The 23908-nt window shown below is 37.7% G+C and overlaps 1 protein-coding gene across 3 annotated transcripts in view; it reads right to left on the reverse strand.

Moving 5' to 3' along the window:
• SLC12A6 (solute carrier family 12 member 6) overlaps nt 1-23908 on the reverse strand; it is an 87907-nt gene that overhangs the window by 51210 nt on the left and 12789 nt on the right. Inside the window, exon 1 of one of the 3 annotated variants that reach the window (XM_069484822.1) lies at nt 21733-21850. The exons of the other annotated variants lie outside the window; for them this stretch is intronic. Within the exon in view, the coding sequence (XP_069340923.1) occupies nt 21733-21850 (118 nt within the window). Of the gene's footprint in view, nt 1-21732; nt 21851-23908 lie in introns of those variants that run through there. 3 annotated transcript variants of the gene reach the window in all.

The raw sequence follows: 23908 nt of genomic DNA on the forward strand, positions 1-23908 counted from the left end.
CCAACAATAAATATGTCAAGAGTGACAAGTCATAAAACAAACAAAAAAGCAGAGCAAGAGAATACAGAAGATTAGTGGGGGAGTGGTTTGTGTGCTAGTTTGGATACTGAGTCTGAAAAGGCCTCCCAGATAATGTGACATTTGAGCAGAAACTTGAAGTAAGGCACTTAGCCATACAAACATCTACAGAAGAACATTCCAGGCAGAACAAACAGTTAGAGCAAAGACCCTGGAGCAGGAGTGTTGGCATGTTCAATGAGCAGCAAAGAGGCCAAGTTATCAGACAGAATAAACAAGGTGAAAGTGATAGGGCATGGAATAAGAGATGGATATAGGTGTTGGAGGGAGGAGCACAGACTATGTGATGAGGCTTTGTAGGATGTAGTCAAGACTTTTGATTTTACTTTGAGTGAGACAGGAAGCCATTGGAAGGTTTGGGTTTATGTTTTAACATGATCACAACAGCTGTAGTCTGGAGAATAGATTGCAGTGGGCAAGCATAGAAGCCGAGAAAAGTTAGGGCTTTTACTGTGGTCCAAGAAAACATAATGGCAGTTTGGATCAGGTCAGAAAGTAGCAGAGGTTATGAAAAGTGGTCAGATGCTAGGTATGTTGACTAGGTATGTTTCAAAGGAGGGACTGACAAGATTAGCATGCTGATGGACTGGATATGAGGTGGGAGAGAAAGAAAGAAGCCAACGATTTTTCCACAGCAATTAGATGAATAGAGATGTCATTACTGAGTTGTGGAAGACTGAGAGAAGAGCAAGTAATCTAAGTCAAAGGCACAGTGCTTACAATGAGGTTTTCCAGGCCAGCTTGCTAGTGAATTCTATGCAATGGCAAACCAGTGGCATGGATTTTTTTGTTAGGTATGAGGTCTTCACATACCTACCAAGAGACGGTAAGAATTCATTTAAAGAGGTGGAAGCAATACAAATGTCCATTGATGGATGAATGGATAAGCAGAATGTGCTATACACATGCAATGGAATATTATTCAGTCTTTAAAAAGGAAGGAAATTTGGACACATGCTACAACATGGATGAATCCTGAGAACAATACACTAAACAAGCTAGCCATAAAAAGACAAATAGCTTATGATTCCACTTATATGAGTTATCTAAAATAGTCAAATTTATATAAATAGAAAATAGAATGGTGGTTAACAGGGGCTGGGAGAGGGGGAGGAAATGGAGAGAAAGCTGTCCCAGAGGGCAGATGTGAGGCAGAGTGAAAAAAGAATATAGGATTGGGAAGCAGATAAAGCTCAAGTGAGATCTTAGCTCTACATATGCTATTCATGTAACCCCGTAAAAATGATTTAACATTTCTTAGCTTTAATTTACTATCTATACAATATGAATAATACTATACCACAGAAAATTGAGATGAGTTATGGAATTATTCTCAAGAGAAATAATAAAAATTACAATGCTACAAACAATCATGACAACAATTACAACTTAGGTAGCTGGGCCTATTTCTTAGAACTCTAAACTTCAAGCATTTTGTAGTACAATAGTGCTAAGGAAAATATAAAAGTAATGTGGCTGAATGCTTAGCACTGATACATACATTGACTTAAAATTGTACAGTCATGTATTACTAATAGTTTAATTCATTAGTCTTATTTCCAATGTTTTTTTTTTTTAACTTCCTACTTCATAGAATTACTTCAAAGTGTGATACATTTACAGTTGGGACCAAATATGCATTAACATATGATTTGGGATTTTGTGATAAAATTATAATAGTAACTGTTGAGGACTGTCCATATGATACTCCCAGTATAATTTTATTAATGACTCCATTCAAATAAACAATAACTTAATTCCATAAGTTTTAAACATGCCTAAAGTTGTGCTGGATGCTGTGAGGAATAAAGGAATAAACATAAGATATTTCCTGACATTAAGTAGCCCATAATCTAGTTGAAGAGTCAAGTTCAACATAAGAAACTAAGAAAGAGGTGGCTCACGCCTGTAATCCTAGCACTCTGGGAGGCCGAGGTGGGCGGATCGTTTGAGCTACTGCCTCAGCCTCCCGAGTAGCTGGGACTACAGGCATGCGCCACCATGCCTGGCTAATTTTTTTTCTATATATATTTTCAGCTGTCCATATAATTTCTTTCTATTTTTAGTAGAGGTGGGGTCTCGCTCTTGCTCAGGCTGGTCTCGAACTCTTGAGCTCAAACGATCCTCCCGCCTCGGCCTCCCAGAGTGCTAGGATTACAGGTATGAGCCACTGCGCCTGGCTGAAAGACCACCTTGAACCTGGATTCTGATTTTTCTATTATATTATGCTGGCTGTTCATAAAATTTAGGCACAAGAATAATATTAGTAACATAGGTCTACATTATCCAGGCAAGAATAACTAACATAAAAGACATCACAACAAAGCATTTATGAAATAATTAAATTGGCCAGGCGTGGTGGCTCACACCACTAATCCTAGCACTCTGTGAGGCCCAAGAGGGAGGATTACCTGAGGTTAAGAGTTTGAGACCAGCCTGAGCAAGAGCGAGACCCTGTCTCCACTAAAAATAGAAAGAAATTAGCCAGGCAACTAAAAATAGAAAAAATTAGCTCGGTATGGTGGTGTACACCTGTGGTCCCAGCTATTTGGGAGGCTGAGGCAGAAGGATCACTTGAGCCCAGGAGTTTGAGGTTGCTGTGAGCTAGGCTGATGCCATGGCACTCACTCTATCCTGGGCAACAGAGCAAGACTCCATCTCAAAAAAAAAGAAAGAAATAAATAATTAAATTACAAATCATCAAAGTAGGTATCTAATGTGTGGAACTAAACAGTGACCACAGATGGCCATACTGTGCCTACTGCAACAGGGTTCAGAAACACTGCCTACCCAGGTAAGACCACTCCCAACCCTTTTTGCTAAGAGCATGGCAGGACATGGGGAAAGTAAAGGGAAGCTCATGTGGTTATGGAATCCAATAGAGTCAGAACTGAAAGGGTAGGAAATTAGGAAGAGATAAGAACATCCACCCTAGAATAGTAAATATGCTTCTGATTTAATGTGTGCAAAAATAGTTTAGTAACCAAACTATCTTACTTGTGTTATTTTTATACTTTTGATTACTTCTGTAAGAATACAAATATCCAGACATATTTATTGTAATTTTAACTAAAATGTTTATTAAATTCATTTTGTATTAAACATCTTGATAAGTTTCAACTGTGATTTCACCTTCTCCTCTCACTCTGCCATTTAACCACGTTAACTGAAGGTTGAAGCACTTTACCAGATATCAGTTTTTAAATATGTGTGCTAGAATATCTTTAACATCTCTTCAAAACTTGCTAATCTCTTTTTAACAGGCTTAGTCAGAGCCTATCCTTGGCAACTGTATCTAACAAGATTAGTATTGCTTGTATTGTATCTATTTTTAATTTATACTCTATTTATGGGAGGCATGATGGTATTTCATTTAGTGACAAAGTTTCCATTTTAAAAAAAACCATAAAAGCAGTGACTCAATTTAAGAAAAAATATTAAATAAATGCAAAGATGATCCATAAAAATGGAAAGATTATAAAGGTAGTCTCTAAATGATGGAATTTAAGGAAAATTTCCTACTATTATCATATCAAATCTGCACAGCAACCCTGTGAGGAAGAATTATTCCCACATTCCTAAAGAAACTAATTCAGAGAAAGCTGAAATGATTTGACCAAGGTGGTGTGGTATGTGTAGCCAATAAAGCCAAGGGAACTACAGCAGAGGCAGATCTCAGCCTTGGTCTTTTGACCATCTCAGCTGCAGTAAGTGATACAAGGGTCCAAAGGTGAGAAAAATCATGGATCAAGGCAGTGTGAGCTTTATGTAAAACTTTTAAAAACCTTAAAAATCGTGAAGGACTGAAAATCATAGAGAAGGAATAAACATAGCATATGTCTGGGAAGGTTTGTTTGGAAAGGTTTGGTCATATTAGGAAAAGTCTTGGAAGACAAATAGAGAAGTCTAAAGGAGATGGAAAACAAATGAAATTCTCTATGCAGAAGTCTAAAAATGAAAGCAGTATTTTAGGTAATGAAACATGAATGCAATATGCAAAATAAAATAAATCCCAGATTTATCAGAGACAGGCAAACACACTCATTATTAGACCAATGTAATTTGTCCATATGTTAACAGCATCTCTAAAGTGGTCTTTAGGATAATAGTAATAGTTGTCATTATTAATTCAACCAACACTCTGAATGCCTATTGTATGTCAGATATGTGTTAGGCACTATGAATACTATAAAAAGGACCCTTTGTTCTGAAGAAATTTGGAGGGGGAAAAATACACATACAGTTATAAAACAATAAAAATAATTGTTATAGGCCAAGTGCAGTGGCTCCCACCTTGTAATCCCAGTACTTTAGGAGGCTGAGATGCGAGGATCACTTGAGGCCAGGAGTTCAAGACCAGCCTGGGCAACATTGAGAGACCTTTTCTCTACAACAAAATAGAAAAATTAGGCCAGGCATGGTGGCTCATGCCTATAATTTTAACACTCAGGGAAGCTGAGGCAGGAGGATCGCTTGAGCCCAGGAGTTTGAGGTTGCTGTGAGCTAGGCTGATGCCACTGCATTCTAACCCAGGCAACAGACTGAGACTCTGTCTCAAGGAAAAAAAAAAAAAGAAAAATGAGTAGAGCAGGGTTGTGTGAACCTGGAGCCCAGGAGTTTGAGGCTGCAGTGAGCTATGATCATACTACTGGACTCCCGTCTAAATAACAGAGACCTTGTCTCTAAAAAAAATTAAAAATTAAAAAAAATTGTTATAGTGTAAGTAAAGATACCTTTGGATTCATGAAGGAAAGAAAACAAAACAAAGTAGTGGTCAGGAGTGGCATCAAGTGGATAACTGAGTTAAATCTTGAAGGATGGATAGTTCATCAAAAAGCAGAAAAATGGGTGGGGGGAAACGGAGAAGAGACATTCTAGTCAGAGGTACTGACAATTAGAACTTAGCTAATGGAGATGTTCCAGAGATAAAATAACAGGAATTAATATACCTATACATTTTTTAAAAAGAAAAAAAGACTATTGTCATCGACAAAGAAAGCTGGTGAGATGAGCAGGACCAGTCAGCATCTGTATGTCCAACTTCTGGTTCTTCCCCCGCCCTCATTCTCCACATTTAGTCACCAACTCCAGTGTACAGTGGCTTCACTATGCTTCCGTACCAATCTCTTCTTTTCCATTCCACTGCCATCATTTAGATCCTCATCTTTTCCAGCTTAGACCATTAAAATAGTTCAGTTATGCCCCTTGCCACCAATTCTCTCATCTTCAAACAATTCTGCATTTTCCTACATACTAGTAACCCTAAAACTCTGCCCTTATCATGTTTCTTAACTGCTTAAAAAACAAAATAAATACTTTAAAAGGTTTCCAAGTGACAATGCCAGGAGTTTCCAACCATTTTGTGAAGAGATCATTTTCACTTCTTGTTATTTATATCCTGACATCATGTGTGGGGTACTAATTCGAATCCCTCAAGGGAACGGGGAAGGGCTGTCTTTGCAGGCTGTGTCTTCATTCCTACTTCGAATTCTCAGGCTAGGGGATGGTGGTGGTGGTGGCAGAAGCAAATGGCTTAGACATCTATAAATAGATCCTGGTTTACTTGTTTGGATTCCCTGACTTACAGGATGAACTCTAAAACCTTCATCTTGGCATTCAGGCCCTTTTATAATCCAGCACCAGTTTACTCCTCTTTAACCTCATCATCTGCTGTTCTTAGTCACGAACCCTCTGCTCCACACTCTCTGGAATCTATGTGAGCCTTGATTCTACACCCATGCATCTTTGCTTATAGCAATTTTTCATTAAAAATTTCCTTCTCCTTTCTCTTCAGTTACCTGAGTTCTACTTCCTTCAAAGGCCTAATTCAAGTGCTTCTTTTTACCTCAAGGTTTAATTCTTAACAAGTTTAATACATGCTGCCTTGTATTATATTTAATCAATCACCATATTAATTCAATAAATATTTGCTATCATCTAGACTATGTGCTAGGCACTGGGGATACACAAAGATGAATAAAACATAGTAGCTACCTTTAAGGGGCTTACAGCACACAGAGGTAAGATAAGTGATTACACTAAGTGATTAAAGTACTATTACTAGAGGTATAGACAAAGAGATAGAGGAGTGTTTACATTATGTTACATTCCCTGGAACCATCACAGAAGCCATTAAGTAAGAAGTGATGTTTCACCGCAGTCTTAAAAGGAGGAGTGTTTGCTAGGTACCTGGGGGTGGGGGGAAAAACATTCCAAAGAAGATGAAACAAATGTGTAGAAGCAATAGAGAACGTTCACTATATCTGATGTGCAGTATGTATGAAAGAGTAATAGACAAGAAAGCTGGTAAGTTAAGATGCTCTAGATCATGAAGGTACTTATATGACCTGCTAGGCAGTAAAGACTTGATTTTTGTCAGCAATGGGGAGATATTACAGGGTTTTAAGTAGGAGAGTAATAGGATGAGATTCACATTTGAGAAAAATTCCTCTGGTAATTACTATTAATATAATGTATGGCTTTAGGAGGCCAGACAAGAAATGACAATGGACTAGTATAGTAGCAGGGAGGATGAGGAGAAAGGGAAAGAGTTGAGAAAGAAATATTTGGGAGACTAAATAAGTAAAAATTGGTGAGAAAGACAAGGAACAAAAGGGAAAGAGAGGGAGAGAGAAATTGAATACCGTAATACATCAAGGGGAAGAGGTCAATAAGGAAACAGAAAACACAGGAGAGAAGAAGCAAGAAAGGTTCTAGAGTACAGGCGTATGGATTAGTATTAAATAAGAAAAAGGAAGAAGGTAAAGGATAGATGTCAACACAGATGTGGTAAGAATTTGGGAAGAGGAGTACTTCCCAAATACAGTTTACTCAGTGAAGTAGAAGGTTTAGTCATGAGAATGGAGGATCAGGGGCTCAACAAGCATTTTAAGTTCTGCAAGGAATGAGAAAGAGGCTAGCTACAATTACACAGAAGAATGTTTAGATAGTGTTGACAGCATAATACCATTGGAAATATAGTATTGGAAATGAATCTGTGGCAGCGCCAATTTTCATGGTTGTCAGAGACCCTCCCTCTGTCCTTACCCCTGGCAACACAGCTGCCATGGTTAAAAATGAGAAGAGGAGAAAAAAAATTAAAAGTAAAAGAAATTAGAGGAGATCAGTGAGTGACAACCCGGGGCTGAGGTTTTGTGGGGGTGATGGTGGGGCAGGGTCCTTTCTCCCCATTGTAAGTTCTTTGAAGGCAAGAACTTTGTTTTAATGTTGCTGTGACAACTACAACTTTTTGAAACATAGAGTTTTGTATATGTTATAAAATGTTCAAAAATGTTTATTAATTGACCTATGGTAAAGTGGATTCCAAAGAAAAATACTCAGAGACAGAAATTCAAGGTAAGTTTCAATAAAAGGTTAATGATGGAAATAAAGATTTTAAAATCATCATCAAAACAGAGTTGAAGATAGAAGGATGAACTTTACTAAAAGTCAATGTATAAAGAAAGAAGCTGAGACCAAGGGCTGGGAATACTAGAGAAGGAAACAGAGGAAAAAAATCATTGAAAGAACCATGACTGCAATGCTGTCATTTCAATTTTCCCCAACAAATCTAGACACTAAAAGAAAGAAAAAGGTAATTAAAGTAGGAAGTAGTGAAAATGCAAAGCCAAACATACCTATGGGAGTAGAAAACACAACACACAAATCCCAAAGACATTTATGTGAATTCATTTAGCAATCTTCTCTTTGATCTATCTGACTCGTTTTAAAGAAAAGGTGGCCAAACAGTAGCCAGCAGTCAAGTAGCTGGAGTGAACCAGAACCAGAAACCAGGACCAGTCATGAGTCTTATCCAGGCCACTCAAGCCCATCCCTTGCAGCAGGTCTCCACTGTATTGCAGGGAGGCTGGGACAGCCTGATGTTGGAGGTGGTAGAACTGAGGGCACTGGGGGGAAATACTGGGCTCCAGGCAGGAAGGGGTGAAAAGAGACAGCAGGAGGTACAGGCAGATCTGCCACTAATACTGAGTTCTCATCAACAATGTCCTTCAAAGTCCAGTACATACGCTAAGTATAAACGTTAGATTTATTGAAGGCCCTTGAAGTAACCAGTGCTATTTAGTAGAATGTCCCAAGCGAGAGAAATGTTCTTTATAAGGCCACATTTTTGTGTGAGCTTCAGATATGTGTGAAGAAAATGTAAATGAGGTAAATTGTGTTCTGAATTCTTTAAGTAACTAGATTTTGTTGAAATTCTCCCTAAATATATGGGAACAAATCCACTAGAAATAGAAGAATTTATCTGTGATGGAGATAGTAGTAATTTTAATGTACCACCCATAATACTCAGAAAAATAGCAAGCTAACAGCAGAAAGCAGATTTAATAAAGCCCAAAGTATAATACAGAGATAAAGACAGTTTCTTGGCTGGGTGTGGTGGCTTATGCCCGCAGTCCCAGTTACTCGGGAGGCTGAGGCAGGAGGACTGCCTGAGCCCAGGAGTTTGAGGTTGCAGTGAGCTATGATGATGCCACTGTACTCTAGCTGGGATGAACAGAGCGAGACTCTGTCTAAAACAACAACAACAACAACAACAACAACAAAAAAGACAGTTTCCTGGGCCAAATCCACAAACTGACCAGTCAAGAAAAGCATAAATGACAGAAGAGGGTATTACACAGTACATAGTTAAAGAGAAGAGAAAAATCTTATTAAGATAAAACAAAGAAGGAAAGATCTTGGGATTGTTGCAAACATTTTTCAAGACAAATGTGGTACCTACGTCCTTCTTTAGCTTTGTGGATGGTCCAAATTGTTTCCCATGCACTGTAAAAAAAAATTTCTTCATATTTCCTTCATTTAAAAAGATGGTTTTGGAAGAGCAAGTATGATCATAATGGACTACCCCCTTAACAAGAATTGATCCAAACACCAAATTAGGAGCTAAGGAACTAAAACTTTGAATTGGTGGGACTAAGAGACTACTTTGATATTTTAATCTGCTTAATGCAAGCAGAATTTAATATTTCCTAACATTTCAAACCTAGAAATTTTTGGAAATAGAATCTCTGCAGAAAAAAAAAAAAAAAGAAAAACAACAACAACAACAAAAAAAACCTAGAAATTAAACTAGAAACAATTACTGTATATATTTTATGTTGAAATTTTAAAAAACATGTTTTTAGTGTATATATGTGTATGTACACACAAATTTTGAACAGTTATGATCTTCCATAATTAAAAAATATATAAATGGAATCTTACAGTATATAAACTTTTGAGACTGGCTTTTTTTCATTCAGAATAATACCCTGGAGATTCATGCAAGTTGTTGTGTATTATCCATACTAGTTCCTGTTTTTAAATATAGTTCTGAAATATTATTTATCTACTTGCTATGGTTTGAATATGTTTCCCCAAAAAAGCATGTGTCAGAAACTTAATGCCCAAGGCAACAGTGTCGGGAGGTGGGGCCTGATTAGAGGTGATCAGGCCATGAGGGCTCTGCCCTCATCAATGGATTAATGCTGTTATCATGGGAATGAGTTATTAAAACAAAAAAAAAAAGGAGTTTGGTCCACTTCTCTCTCTTGCTCTCTCTCTCTCCTCTTCTGCCCTTCTGCCATGGGAAGATGCAGCAAGATGCCTAATGATGTTGAGTCCCTGATGACTAATGATGTGGAACAGCTTCACCTGTGCTTATGGTACTTTTTCCTCTCCTCGTCCTCATTTGGAAAGCTTTTACTTCTTTTTCTTCCTATAGTTTTGAGGTTTTCTTCTGACTTATTTAGAACTTTTACTAATTTTTTTTTTTTTTTTTTTTGAGACAGAGTCTCACTTTGTTGCCCAGGCTAGAGTGAGTGCCGTGGCGTCAGCCTAGCTCACAGCAACCTCAAACTCCTGAGCTCAAGGGATCCTCCTGTCTCAGCCTCCCAAGTAGTTGGGACTACAGGCATGCACCACCATGCCCGGCTACTTTTTTCTATATATATATTTTTTAGCTGTCCATATAATTTCTCTCTATTTTTAGTAGAGATGGGGTCTCGCTCTTGCTCAGGCTGGTCTCGAATTCCTGAGCTCAAACGATCCGCCCACCTCGGCCTCCCAGAGTGCTAGGATTACAGGCGTGAGCCACCACGCCCGGCCTAGAACTTTTACATTAAAAATACTGTTCCCTGAAGTATGTTTTTGGTTAAAAACCAAAACATTTACTTAATAAATTCCCAGAGAGTCTGTCATTTCCCACTCTACCTATCCCTTTCATCTTGTGATCTCTGTTCTATTAACAGCTCATTTGTTATTTGGTTAGAATCCCTTCTTGAATATTCTCAGAGGGACTAAGTGAGTGATACACTCTCGAAATTTTTGTGTATTTGTAACATAGCTCCCCCTCGTAGGGGGACTGGAGATTGCAGTCTTTTTCTCTTGGTCATCTGTAAATACTCTTTCACTGTCTCCTGGTTTCCAGTGTTGTGGATTAGAATTCTGATGCCAGTCTGAAATTTGGGATTCTACAAATTTTACCAGAATATCCCTAAATGTGTGCTTTGTATCACTGATCTTCCCTGAGACTTTATTCTACACGCTGAAGTCTTTAGTTCAGGAACATTTTTTCTATTTGTTTAATTATTGCTTCTCCTCCATTTGTTCTTTTTTCTTCTTCTGGAACCTGTATTAGCTATGTTAGGTGTCCTAAATCTATCCACCAAGTCTCTTAACTTTTTAAAAAATATATTTTTGTATTTTGGCTCTGTGCTTTGAAATATTTTTTCTACTTGATCTTTCAGGCCAACAACTGACCATACTCATTCATTCCTTTATTCAATAATTATGTACCAGGAGCCTACTAGACAGCATTCTAGGCATTGGGGGCTGACAACAGATCAGCAGTGCATATAAGACAAAAAGTTCCTCCTCTTTGTGGTGCTTATAATCTAGTGGAGACAGTTTATTTTAAAAAGTGTGTGTGTATGAATTGAAAGTCAGGTGGTATTTGGCTGGGTGATCATATTTTTTGTTCCATAAAGCCTTTTTTGTACTTTACTTGAACTTCTGTAAATGTTCATACTGTTTATTATTTTCATGTCTAAGTTACTGTCTCCTCCAGCATTTCTATTTATCTGGTTCAGCATATTGTTTATTCTAAAGGATTTTTCTCTTTCTGGTTGCCTGGCTTCCCCAGATGGGTTGTTTTTCTTTGTCAGCTCATAGGGGCTTAGATTTACTTGTTGGAGGACCACAGGCGGTGGTAGTCTCAAGAAAACAGAAAGGCAAAGCAGTCTCTATCCCGTGGACAGGCAGTGCATGAGCAGGCAAGTCACCAGCCCACCTGAAAGCTCGAGGAGAAACCTCCTTGTTCTCAGGTCCCCTTACATCTTCTAGCCACAGGGATAGAGAGATCTCAGTACCCTGGCTCTTTCCCTTTCTCCTTCCCTCCAGGAATTCATGGATCTCTACCAAACCAAGCTCTTTCCTGAATCTGCCATTTTTATACTAACCCTGAGCCTCTCCAGGCTCTAGTCCAGCCCTTGAGGAACAAGTCTTGTGCCAGTTCTCACTGACAGAGCTCTTCCAGAGCCCAAGACCTCACTTGCACCCAACTGTTCATTATATCCAGGGCCATTTCACTCCAGAGACAGCCACAGGCTGGAATGACAGAGGGATACTGAAATATTCAAGTAGCCACCTTCCCAGAACCTTCTCTGGAAAGTAAGTCCTGTTTACAGACTAATCCTAAAAACATTCAAGTCTAGGCAAATAAATCAGAATTTTAAAGAGCCTCTGTGAAGTCCAAACATCTGTGGACTGCATTGTTTTCAACTACTGCCTTAAGTGTTAAGTTGTGAAAAAAAATAAGTCTAAGAAATAAGGAAGATCTTAATGGAAGTTGGAATTAAAGGATACTAGAGATTGATGAATCTCATATTGTATAAAAGCAGTCAGACCAAAGAAAGTACATACTGTATAATTCCATTTATATGAAATTCTAGGACATATAAACTAATGTGCAGTGACAGAAAGCAGATGAATGTTGCCTGGAAACCAGGGAATTAGGTGAGTGGGTCATAAAGGACACAAGGAAACTTCTTCTGAGAGTGATGAAAATGTTATCTTGATTATGACAATAATTTTTCATGAGTAAATTCACATGTCAAAACTCATCAAACTATACACTTTTAAATATATGTAAGTTAATTTTATGTCAATTACATTTCAATAAAGAAATACTGATGGGGAAGAGTTGATATTCCTAAAGAACAACTAAAAATAAAGACCACCACCAACAGGTAAGAGATATGAACAGAAAGTCCACTGAACTTTTTTTTTTTTTTTTTTTTTGAGACAGAGTCTGGTTCTGTTGCCCGGGCTAGAGTGCCGTGGCATCAGCCTAACTCACAGCAACCTCAAACTCCTGGGCTCAAGCAATCCTTCTGCCTCAGCCTCCCGAGTAGCTGGGACTACAGGCATGCACCACCATGCCCATCTAATTTTTTTCTATATATATTTTTAGCTGTCCAGATCATTTCTTTCTATTTTTAGTAGAGACAAGGCCACACTCTTGCTCAGGCTGGTCTCGAACTCCTGACCTCGAGCAATCCTCCCGCCTCAGCCTCCCAGAGTGCTAGTATTACAGGTTTGAGCCACCGCGCCCGGCCCACTGAACTTCTGAGTTTGAAATTTTCCACAAAAATAAAAATGTGTGATTTTCAAACATATTAAAACCCTATCCCTCTCCCTCATATAATTCACAATATAGTTGGAGATAAAAATAAAATTACAATGCTATTGCAAATTTAACACATACTGCAAAGTATATTTGACTACTGATAGATACTGGTTAATGGAATAATCAAAGTTTGAGTAGATGATTAGGCAAGTCATCTTGCAAGAAATGAGTATGAGCCTGGTTTTAAAGTGATGATATTGAATGTGGGTGTGTGGTTAATTTTTTTAATGGTAGGCAGGGAATAGAAAGCAGGAGAGAAGAGAGTTCAGAAGAAGAAAAATATATGAAAAAGGCAATGAAGTGAGGAAAGATAAAGACGATTTGTTTTCAGAGACAAGGTCTTGCTCTGTCACCGAGGCTGGAGTGCAATCATTCTACTCAATCATAGCTCACTGCAACTTCAATATCCTGGGCTCAAATGATCCTCCTGACTCAACCTCCTGAGAAGCTAGGACTACAGGTGCATGCTACCACGGCTGGCTAATTTTTAAATTTTTCTGTAGAAATGGGGTCCTACTACATTATCCAGGTTGGTCTCAAACTCCTGGGTTCAAGCGATCCTCCTGCCTCGGCCTCCCAACATGCTGGGATTATAGGTATGAGCCACTGCACCTGGACAAAGACAACTTTTGAGAAGGACTCTTACTATATAGGTTCACCATTTCTAATACAACCATCAGACTCTTTTGTCACAAAAGGTTATATGTTGCAGTGGAAAGAACACAGGAAAGGAAATAAGGGTATCTAATTCACTGTAGGAAGGTTTAGAATGGATTAAAGTTTATTTATATATCATATTCAATCTTTGCCATGTCTATGTTCTACCTATGTTAATATTTTTCTCTAAACAGACTTTAGTGTTTTATCCAGCTTCATGTTTTTTTTCTTTTTGTTGTGTTTTATTTATTTTTATTTCAGAATATTACAGAGGTACAAATGTTTTGATCAGATGAATTGCTTTTGTACAATTTGAGTCAAAGTTGTAAGTGTGACCATCACCCAGATAGTGTAACATTGTACCCATTAGGTGTGCAGGTGTGATTTTATCCATCCCCTCCTTCCCCCCCAATCTGCTTGATTTCTGTTGAGTTTTACTTCCATATGTGTACATTAGTGCTGATCGATTAGTTCCAATTTAATAGTGAGTGCATGTGGTGTTTGTTTTTCCTAGCTTCATTCTAAGTAATAAGATCCATGAGATGAAATAAAATTTTTCTAATACATTAAAAAAACACAAATTGCATACCTTCAGTGATACACATATAAAGTTATATTAAAATTCAATTATTTCACTTCCTCCACATGACCATTTTTTCCACCAATTCTCAGTCTTTAAGTCTCTTATTTCTGTCTCACTGATAAGTGTGCATCTTTCTAGAAATGGGAAGAGTGGAGGGCTACTAAAGGACTGTCAGATTAAGTTCAGATTTCTCAATTTTTAGCACCATTCGAAAGAATATTCTACATTTGGAAATACTCTATAGGCCAAATAAAAAAGCAATCTAACACATAAAAGGTAGAGGAAGCAGTTAACTTTCAATTAATTTTGAGAAATCTATGCAGACAAAAGAAATGGAGCCTAAGAATTAGTAACTACTGAGAAAATAGAGCAGCCTCGTTCAAAAAACATAATTATGTGTACATTTAAAGTAGAGAAACAGTATGGTGGTGTTAAAAGAAAAAAGGCTTTAGAGCCACACAGACCTTATTTTGAATTCCAAATCTGCCACTTAAATAATTTACCTAATTTCTTGGCACCTTACTTTTCTCATCTCTAAAATGGTGATAATAGTTACCTGTCCTGGTTGTTGTGAGGATTAAATAAGCCAATATTTGTTAAGTGCCTGGTCTGAACACTGATTTTACTACTCACCATGCTCGACAATAGTAGTAGCTAGTATTTTTACTAATATTAATGACATTTTCCAATAAAATTGTTTCTTCTCTCAACGTGGCAAAACAAGAAATGCTAGATTCTTTAAAGTTTATCAGCTTATAATCAAATTCTTAACCTATGTCATGTCTAAATTCAGTCTGAAATTTGAAAATCTTCTGGATATTTTACAACATGCTAACATGACACTTAATATATTTTTATATTCCTAAATGTTGCTTTGGCTATAGAATTTAAAAACATTAAGCAATATGCATATATGTCTATTTTGTAGAGATTTTATCTTTATAGAATTAAATCCGTTCCAATCTGGTATATCTCCTGTGGGACAAAAGTAGCAGACAGTACAAGAGAGATGGTGCACTAAACTAGGAAAATTTGGGGAGTGAGAGATTCTAAAAAAACTGGTGATAACAGCATTGAAATAGGAAATGAAAGTGTTCAAGATTGTCAGAGTGTAATATGACAAAGAAGGGTCGTGATCTAAACAAAGTTTTAAGATGTAAAAAACTGAAAGAATCAGACTCAAATTTGTATTCTAATATTAAGGTCTTACATATAGTAAAAAATCATGGTAAAAAGAATTGGGAAGATATTTCAGGGAGGTGTTAGTCTTTCTGACAATGATGGCATACTGGAGAGGCGCAGGAGAGGAGGGAGCCAGAAAAACATGGCTGAGCCAAGTTTACAGATAAACTTTTGACCCCGAGATTTTAAAACATGCAGATCTAAATTTCTGTTAGTTGTATCTGGTAAAAGCCTCATGTGAATAGTTAAAAGGACAAGAAAATAAAAGGCTTTAAATCTTCACTGCAGTAAAGATTTTTATCAATAGAAGCTCTTTAGTTGTCTATTTCAACCTATTTTAGTGTTAAGGAATAAAAGAAGGTAGCCAAATCACTTTCTTTAGAATATAAGTTTTCATGAGTAACAACTTGAAATAACATTTAGCTAAAGTCTAACATCCTGCGGATTCTCAATAAAATTTAAACTCCATTTAACAAAAATCTGTCTCATACTTTGCTCTCATACTGTTTGTGCTACTTGTGAGCTAATGTTCGTAGATGCTGTTCAATACCAAAACAGGTTCCTCACCTTTTTGCTATAAGTCCATTTCTAAAAATTTCCTTAGAAACCTATTTTAAAGGGAGGGGAAATCCTCCAATCTGCCATCTGTGTCTAACGAAGGCAAGTCTAACAGTTTAAATCTGCCACATTCATAGACACTGTAAGATTTGAAGAGCCAGGGAGAAAATGTGGAACAATTATTTCACAAAAATATTTACACAAACTTAATATCAAAATAAATGAGTGAATGTCACATTCATACTTAAGTACATGCAATAAACAGTAAAACTCTATTACATCAGTCCTATTAAAAAATATCACAGTTTTGATAATGCTCACATTAAATTCTGTGGCTTATGCACATTAAGAAAGTAACTTTCTTTTATTAGTAAAAAGCTAGGACTTGGCATCATGTTGTGGCGAGAAGCACATGGAATTTAGAAGTTTGAACACTGGCTCTGCTACTCACAATGTGGCCTGAGGCAAGTTACTTACCACTGGCCTCAGTTTATCTCTAAAAAGGCAATAAGCACCCACACAGTGGGGAGAGGATGAAATTGGTAACACTTCAGTAAATGGCCTCAATCTACTTCTCTGCCTCATCTCTTATCTCCCCTACCACAAGACCAATGTGCTAACTGCACTAAACTTTTGTTTCTTATAAGCACTATACCTCTCTAATTCTTTTATATTGTTCCTATTGCTTATAATCTCCTTCTCAAGACCTCCCTCCAAGAATTGCGCTCTCTCCTCTGAGATAACTATCCAGGGTCCCCTTCAGGCACTATTATCCTCCTCTCCATTATCATCTGTTTCTTTTTCTTATTCAACTACTAATCACAATGTAATAAATAAAACTTAGTTCTTATTTGAGTGCTGTGTCACACATGTATTAAGGGTACATTATCCCATGTCACCTCACAACAACCCTGTAAAGGAGATACTGTTATTCCCTTTATCAATGAGGAAAGTGAGGCTTAAAGAAGTTAAATAGCTTGCGAAAGTCACTTGAGTAATAATTATTACTCATTATCACTACTACTAATTAGTGATAATTAGTAGGACTGGGATTTAAAGCCAGGTCCCTGGCTCCAAAGCCACTCTGCTGCCTCTAATGGGGAACTAATACTTCTCATACCTTTGTAGCCTTAGGAAAAAAGTACAACAACTGGCATGATATTTGTACTGAACATGCGTTTGGTGAATAAAAAAGGCAGACAGCATGTCTATTCACTGAATTACTTTTTATGTGCCAGACATTTGCCTTAGGACCTGGAAATAAAAAAATGATCTGACAAGGTCTCTGTCCTCAAGGAGCTTATAATCAGTCTGCTGGGGGACAAAGACAAGTAAACAGATGATTACAATACAGTGTGTGGTAAGTGCTATTTCTGTGGACAGGCTGCTGAGAAAATGGAATGGGGAGGAAGAAAACAGTCAAGAAGGATGGTAGGGGCCAGGCGTGGTGGCTCACGTCTGTAATGCCAGCACTCTGGGAGGCCGAGGAAGGTGGATCACTCAAGGTCAGAAGTTCGAGACCAGCCTGAGCAAGAGCGAGACCCAGTCTCTACTAAAAAAAATAGAAAGAAATTAGCAGGCCAACTAAAAATATATAGGAAAAATTAGCTGGGCATGGTGGCGCATGCCTGTAGTCCCAGCTACTCGGGAGGCTGAGGCAAAAGGATCGCTTGAGTCCAGAAGTTTGAGGTTGCTGTGAGCTAGGCTGACGCCACGGCACTCACTCTAGCCCGGGCAACAGAGGGAGACTCTGTCTCAAAAAAAAAAAAAAAAAAAAAAGGATGGTAGGAAAGTCTGAGTTTCTGCTTTTTCCTTCAAAACTAGAATTAAGCTGGGTTCTGCTAAACAGGCATACCTCACTTTATTGTACTTTGCAGATACTGTGTTTTAAACAAATTAAAGGTTTGTGGCAACCTTATGTCAAGCAAGTCTATGGGTCTTATTTTCCCGACAGCAAGTGCTCACTTCACGTCTGTGTCATGTTTTCGTAACTCTTGCAATATTTCTAACTTTTTCATTATTACTATATCTGTTATGATGATCTGTGATCAGTGATCTTTGATGTTACTATTGTTTTGGGGTGCCACGAACTGTGCCCCTATAAGACAGTGAACTTAATCCATAAATGTATTTTTTTTTGACTGCTCCACCAACCAGCTGTTCCCCCATCTCTCTCTCCCTCTCCTCAGACTTCCCTATTCTGTGAGACATAGAAATATTGAAATTAGGCCAATTAATAACCCTACAATAGCCTCTAAGTGTTTAAGTAAAAGGAAGAGTTGCACATTTCTCACTTTAAGACAAAAACTAGGAACGGTTAAGCCTAGTGAGGGAGGCTGAAAGCTAGGCCTCTTGTATCACACAGCCAAGTTGTGAATGCAAAGTAAAAGTTCTTGAAGGAAATGAAAAGTGCTATTCTAGTGATGAACACACAAATGGTAAGAAAAAGAAATAACCTTATTGTCTATATGGAGAAAGTTTTAGTAGTCTGAGAAGAAGATCAAACCAGACACAACATTCCCTTAAACCAAAGCATAATCCAGAGCAAGGCCCTAACTCTCTTCAATTCTTTTTTTTTTTTTTTTTTGAGCCAGGGTCTCACTCAGTTGCCCAGGCTGAAGTGCAATGGCCTTATCACAGATCACTGTAACCTCACACTCCTGGGCTCAAGCCATCTTCCTGCCTGAGGCTTCCGAGTAGCTGAGACTACGACACACACCACCATGCCTGGCTAATGTTTTTTGTAGAGAGAAGGTCTTGCTATGTTGTGTAGGCTGGTCTCGAACTCTTGGCCTCAAGTGATCCTTCCATCTCAGCCTCCCAAAGTGCTGGGATTACAGGTGTGAGCCACTGCCCCTGGCCTCTCTTCAATTCTGTGAAGGCTGAGAGAGGTGAGGAAGCTGTGGAAAAGTCTGAAGTTAGCAGAGTTTGGTTCATGAGATTTAAGGAAAGAAGCCATCTTCACATAAAATGTAAAGTGAAGCAGCAAGTGCAAATGTAGACGCTGCTGCAAGTTATCTGATACAGTGGTCCCCAACCTTTTTGGCACCAGGGACCAGTTTCACAGAAGACAATTTTTCCAGCAGAGCTCAGGCAGTGCCCACTGCTCACATCCTGCTATGAGGCCCAGTTCCTAAGTTTCATGGAAGACAATTTTTCCAGGAGGGGACTGGAGGGTGGGGAGATCAGTGTGGAGCTCAGGTGGCAATGCAAAGCCCGGTTGCTAACAGGTTGCAGACCGGTACCCGGCCGTGGCGCAGGGGTTGGCGACGACAGATCTAGAAGATCTAGGTAACATAATTGTTGAAGGTGACCACACTAAACAACAGATTTTCAATGTAGATGACACAGCCTTTTAATGGAATGACATGGCATCTAGGACTTTTGTAGCTAGAGAGTAGACAGGCTATCTTATTGGGGGCTAATGCAGCTGGTGACTTGAAGTTGAAGCCAATGCTCATTTACCATTCCGAAACTTGTAGGGCCCTTAGGAGTTATGTGAGCTGGGCATGCCTGTAGCCCCAGCTACTCATGAACCCAGGAATTTGGGGCCAGTCTGGGCAATACAAGACCTCATCTAAAAAAAAAAAAAAAAAAGCAGAAATTTTAAAAATAAAGTATTTTTAATTAAGGTATATACATACATTGTTTTTTTTTTTTTTAAGACATAATGCTATTGCACACTTAATAGACTACAGTATAGTATAAACAAAACTTTTACATGCACTGGGAAACGAAAAAATTCATGTGACTCACTTTATTGCAATATTTGCTTTAATGCAGTGGTCTGGAACTGAGCCTACAAAATCTTTAAGGCATGCCTGTGTTTAATTTTTGAATTACTTTATATTATCCCTATATTCATATTTCCACTTTATCTCAAATTACTCGTCTAGTCCAAATAAATCTCGTCTTTTAGAAACACATTTTAAAGGATGACCTGCTTTCTAAATATGTTCAATTTATATGACACTACGTATTTTCTCTCCACACAAATATAGAAGGGAAAACAATGAGAAAGGCTGCTGGTTACATAATTGGCCAGTGTTAGAAGTGATTGCAACTAAACCACAATCAATTTAGGAATTTTTAACTCAGGAGAACAGGGGCTAAAACTTAGTGCATTTCAAGCAACTGCTCAAAAACAAATCATCTACCCTCAAGAATATTTTATTCCCAGGTTTAAAAAGAAAACAAATGACTTTAAGATTTTTCCCATATTGGCACCAGGCCTCTACAAAAAAAAAAAAAAAAAAAAAAAAGATTTTTCTCATATACATTCTCCTATTTCATTCCCTCTAATTTAACACATAATAAAGATAAGTGCAATTTAGATAATATATTACCAGCAGTTATTCATTTGTCAAGCAATAGTTTATTCAAGTGGATACTTTCTGGGCTGTTTTAGAAAACGCCAAAATAAAATGCCTTATTAAATTCAAGTTAGATTTATATCTGTCACATCTTCCTTGTTGAAAGCAATTACTATGGAAGAAAATAAATTAAGCCTAATAATGTCACTCATCACAAAGCTGGGTACTATCAAAATGTTTATGGCTTTTACAGGTGATTGCTAATGATTTTAACACTGTTCTAATGGGACTAGTAAAGATGAAATAATAAAAGAGAGTAGAGGTGGTAGAGAAAGGAAATTAAAAAACAATGAGAATGAGGTACAGATGGACGTCATTTGTTTGCATTTTGTGAAATTAAGGAAGACAAAAACAAGGACAAAAGCCTAAAGAGATTAAAATCTAAGGGCGGCAAACATAAGCAACTTAAGAAAGTGCAGCTTCAAATACACAACGGCCTGAGAGAGAATCTAACTCCTATGAGCTGAAGTTGTAGAGAATCAGGTTCAAGTTCAAAGTAGGTTAAACTTGCTTTCAACTTCTAGTCACCCTATTTAGGAAAATGAACCTTGAGGACACAGAGTTTACATAAAACCTTCTTTATGATCTTCACCTAATAAATTCTCTCACTAAAAGAAAAATAAATAAAGGGAACATTTGTCTTTATAGTCTCTTCAAACAAGTTAAATATTCTTAAAAATTCTTGAATGGTTTAAGAAAAAGCTATTTTCTTAAACAGCTGTTTACAGCAAGGAATTGCAATGTGTTCCATGCTATAGGGAAAAGTTAGAATCATGGAATCACAGGATTAAAACGAATTTTGAGAGCTTATTCCCTTAGACTTAATTCACATGCTAGAGAAGTTGTTGACAATTTACAGACTTAAAAAATAAAACTTCAAACTACAACTATATTTAATACCATAATATTAACTAAGATTTAAATTGCTGTTTAAAAATTCAAAACCACAATTCCCCTAGCAAGTGTTAACTGTCATCATTTAAAGAAAATAACAGGGACAATCACATTCATCAAAGTAATTTTATTAAACCTGATGCTATGCTAGTCACCATAATGACCATCCATTGTACTTTTGTGCTGTCATTAAAGAATTCTTAGACCATTCACTACTGAATTACTGTTTAGCTGGTAAACTGAGGAAAAATACTGAATAACTTGAGAAGTCACAAGTACAAAGTCCATGGTACAAAACTACTGAACCATGCTCCTTTATATAACCTTACATAAACTGATAACTTTAAATGTATCCACTAGCTAGGTTTAGAGTCTTTTCCAGATACAATCTAAACTGTGAGAAAAAAGTGAATTCTAAATTCCACATAAACTGACTTTTACTGTGCCTTTCTTTTTGCTTGAAAACTCTTTTCATACACTGCCACCGACTCAATTTCACCTGCTGATAATGAACACAGAACTCATTGTGGGGAAAAATCAGTGTGTGAAAAAAGTATGAGAAGTTATCAGATATACAGAGGAATGAAAAAATTGACTGAAAAACACCTCAACCACAACACTCTTCTTCATCCATAAGAAGGCATTTTAAATTTTGATATTTTAATTACCATTTCTCTCACGAAAAACTTTACAGGCTCTAAAAGCTCCCGAGTACTTACCTGGTTCACTTGAATCCTGAATCCGAGCTTTTATTTCTGCTAAACTGGGCTCTTGGGAGACTGAAGCTGCTGCCCCCTCCTCTGGGTCTTCTACCTTAGTCACAGTAAAGTGTGGCATTGTTATAGTTAGAAATACTTTGCTCTTTCTGTGTTTAAACTTCCTTCCAAACTGTTTTCCCTGCCTACCTCTTCCTTGCTGTCCTCCTTTCAGACTCTGATCACTACCTACATACAGGAGACAGAGCCTGGGAATCCGGGAAGTACTTTAAGCTCACGTGACCTACAGCCCCGAGGGAGTGGGGTGCTTGAGGACACGCCTTCCACAGTGTTTATCATTCACTTAAAAGGATTAAGCACTCCACCCTTGCTATTGTTATTAACCTGAAGAACCCCTAGAACTGTTTAGGCTGCTTTCCCAGAGCTGCCACTAGCTGGAGACTGGGCAGAATTCCCAGTGCACTGCAGCCCACTGTGTGCTTCCCCATTTATGCTTCCTTCGCTGAAGTTACTGCCATTCCTACGTGCATGTCATGATCTCAACCTCTGCCCCCATATTTCACACAAGCAAGACTAGGGAATAGTTCACTTAGAAAATGAAAGATATAGGCCGGGCGCGGTGGCTCACGCCTGTAATCCTAGCACTCTGGGAGGCCGAGGCGGGTGGATTGCTCAAGGTCAGGAGTTCGAGACCAGCCTGAGCGAGACCCCGTCTCTACTAAAAATAGAAAGACATTATATGGACACCTAAAAATCTATATAGAAAAAATTAGCCGGGCATAGTGGCGCATGCCTGTAGTCCCAGCTACTCGGGAGGCTGAGGCAGTAGGATCGCTTGAGCCCAGGAGTTTGAGGTTGCTGTGAGCTAAGCTGACGCCACGGCACTCACTCTAGCCTGGGCAACAAAGTGAGACTCTGTCTCAACAAAAAAAGAAAATGAAAGATATAATATTTGTAAGCTTCTGTTGTTGCTTTATTTCAAATCATATGAAGAAAAGTCATACAAATCAGTAAAAGTTGTTTCTTATCTGTCAGGTGGGAACTTTAACAACTATTTAATGAACACCTACATTATTTTATACAAGACATAGTTTTAGACATTATAGTGTATACAAAGACATCCAAGAAGAGAAATTAACTTTCCCAAAAGTATAAATTCATTTAAAAGAACAAAATATTTTTAAAGGAAAGACTTCAGAGTATTTTGTATTATACAGAGAGGCTAGATGTCTTGTTTCAAAGGAAAAAAAAATCCATCCTGGAGAAAATTTAGAGGGGTTAAAAAAAAAAAGGAAAAATCCAAGGAAATCCTTCTGATTAAGAGGTGTGTAGATCCCTTTAGCACACACTTAAAATAACATACTTAGTTTTGGGATATTTTATAACTGCTTATATCAAATTCTCAGTTCATGACTTTAGAGTATGAGTCTGTACCTCCGCACTGAGCAAAGGGGTTCAATAAACTGAACCCTGTGTTAATTAATTTCCTTTTTTTTTTTTTTTTTTTTTTTAACTCAGGCACTCACTCACTCTCCAATTTCCATGTTGATGATGTAATATAAGGCCTGTGTTGTTAAGAATGCCTAACAGAAAAAGCTGGGGGAAAACGGGTAAAGCTGAGTTGTGTGAGTGATGTGCATCAGGAGTGATTAGATAAAGAAGGTGGGATATAAGAAATAGCTATTTAAAGTACAATACACTCTCACAATGAGGTACCACTACACACTCACCAAGATGGTGAAAATCAATAAGACCAAATTGGGTGAGAATGTGGAACAAAAAGAACTTTCATACCCTGTTGGTGTAAATTGGTACTACCATTGTGGAAAAGGTTCTGGCATTTTCCCCATAATCTGGCAATTCCACTCCTACGTATTTAAAACTAAAAATGAAAATATATTCCTATAGAAGGACTTGTACCAAAATGTTCACAGTTTATTCATAACATCCCCAAACTGGAAACACCCCAGGTGTACATCCACAAGAGAATGAATAAACAAAGTGTGATACAGTCATACAAAGGATTACTATTCAGCAATAAAAAAGAATGAACTACTGATATGTTCAACAACATGGATGAATCTCAAAAACATTATGCTAGGTTAAAGAAGCTTTAAACAAAAAAGTAAATAATATGTGAATCCACTGTTACAAGGTTTTAGAACAGGCAAAACTTATC

This window comes from Eulemur rufifrons, chromosome 2, assembly GCF_041146395.1.
Source record: "Eulemur rufifrons isolate Redbay chromosome 2, OSU_ERuf_1, whole genome shotgun sequence".
NCBI lineage: Eukaryota > Metazoa > Chordata > Mammalia > Primates > Lemuridae > Eulemur > Eulemur rufifrons.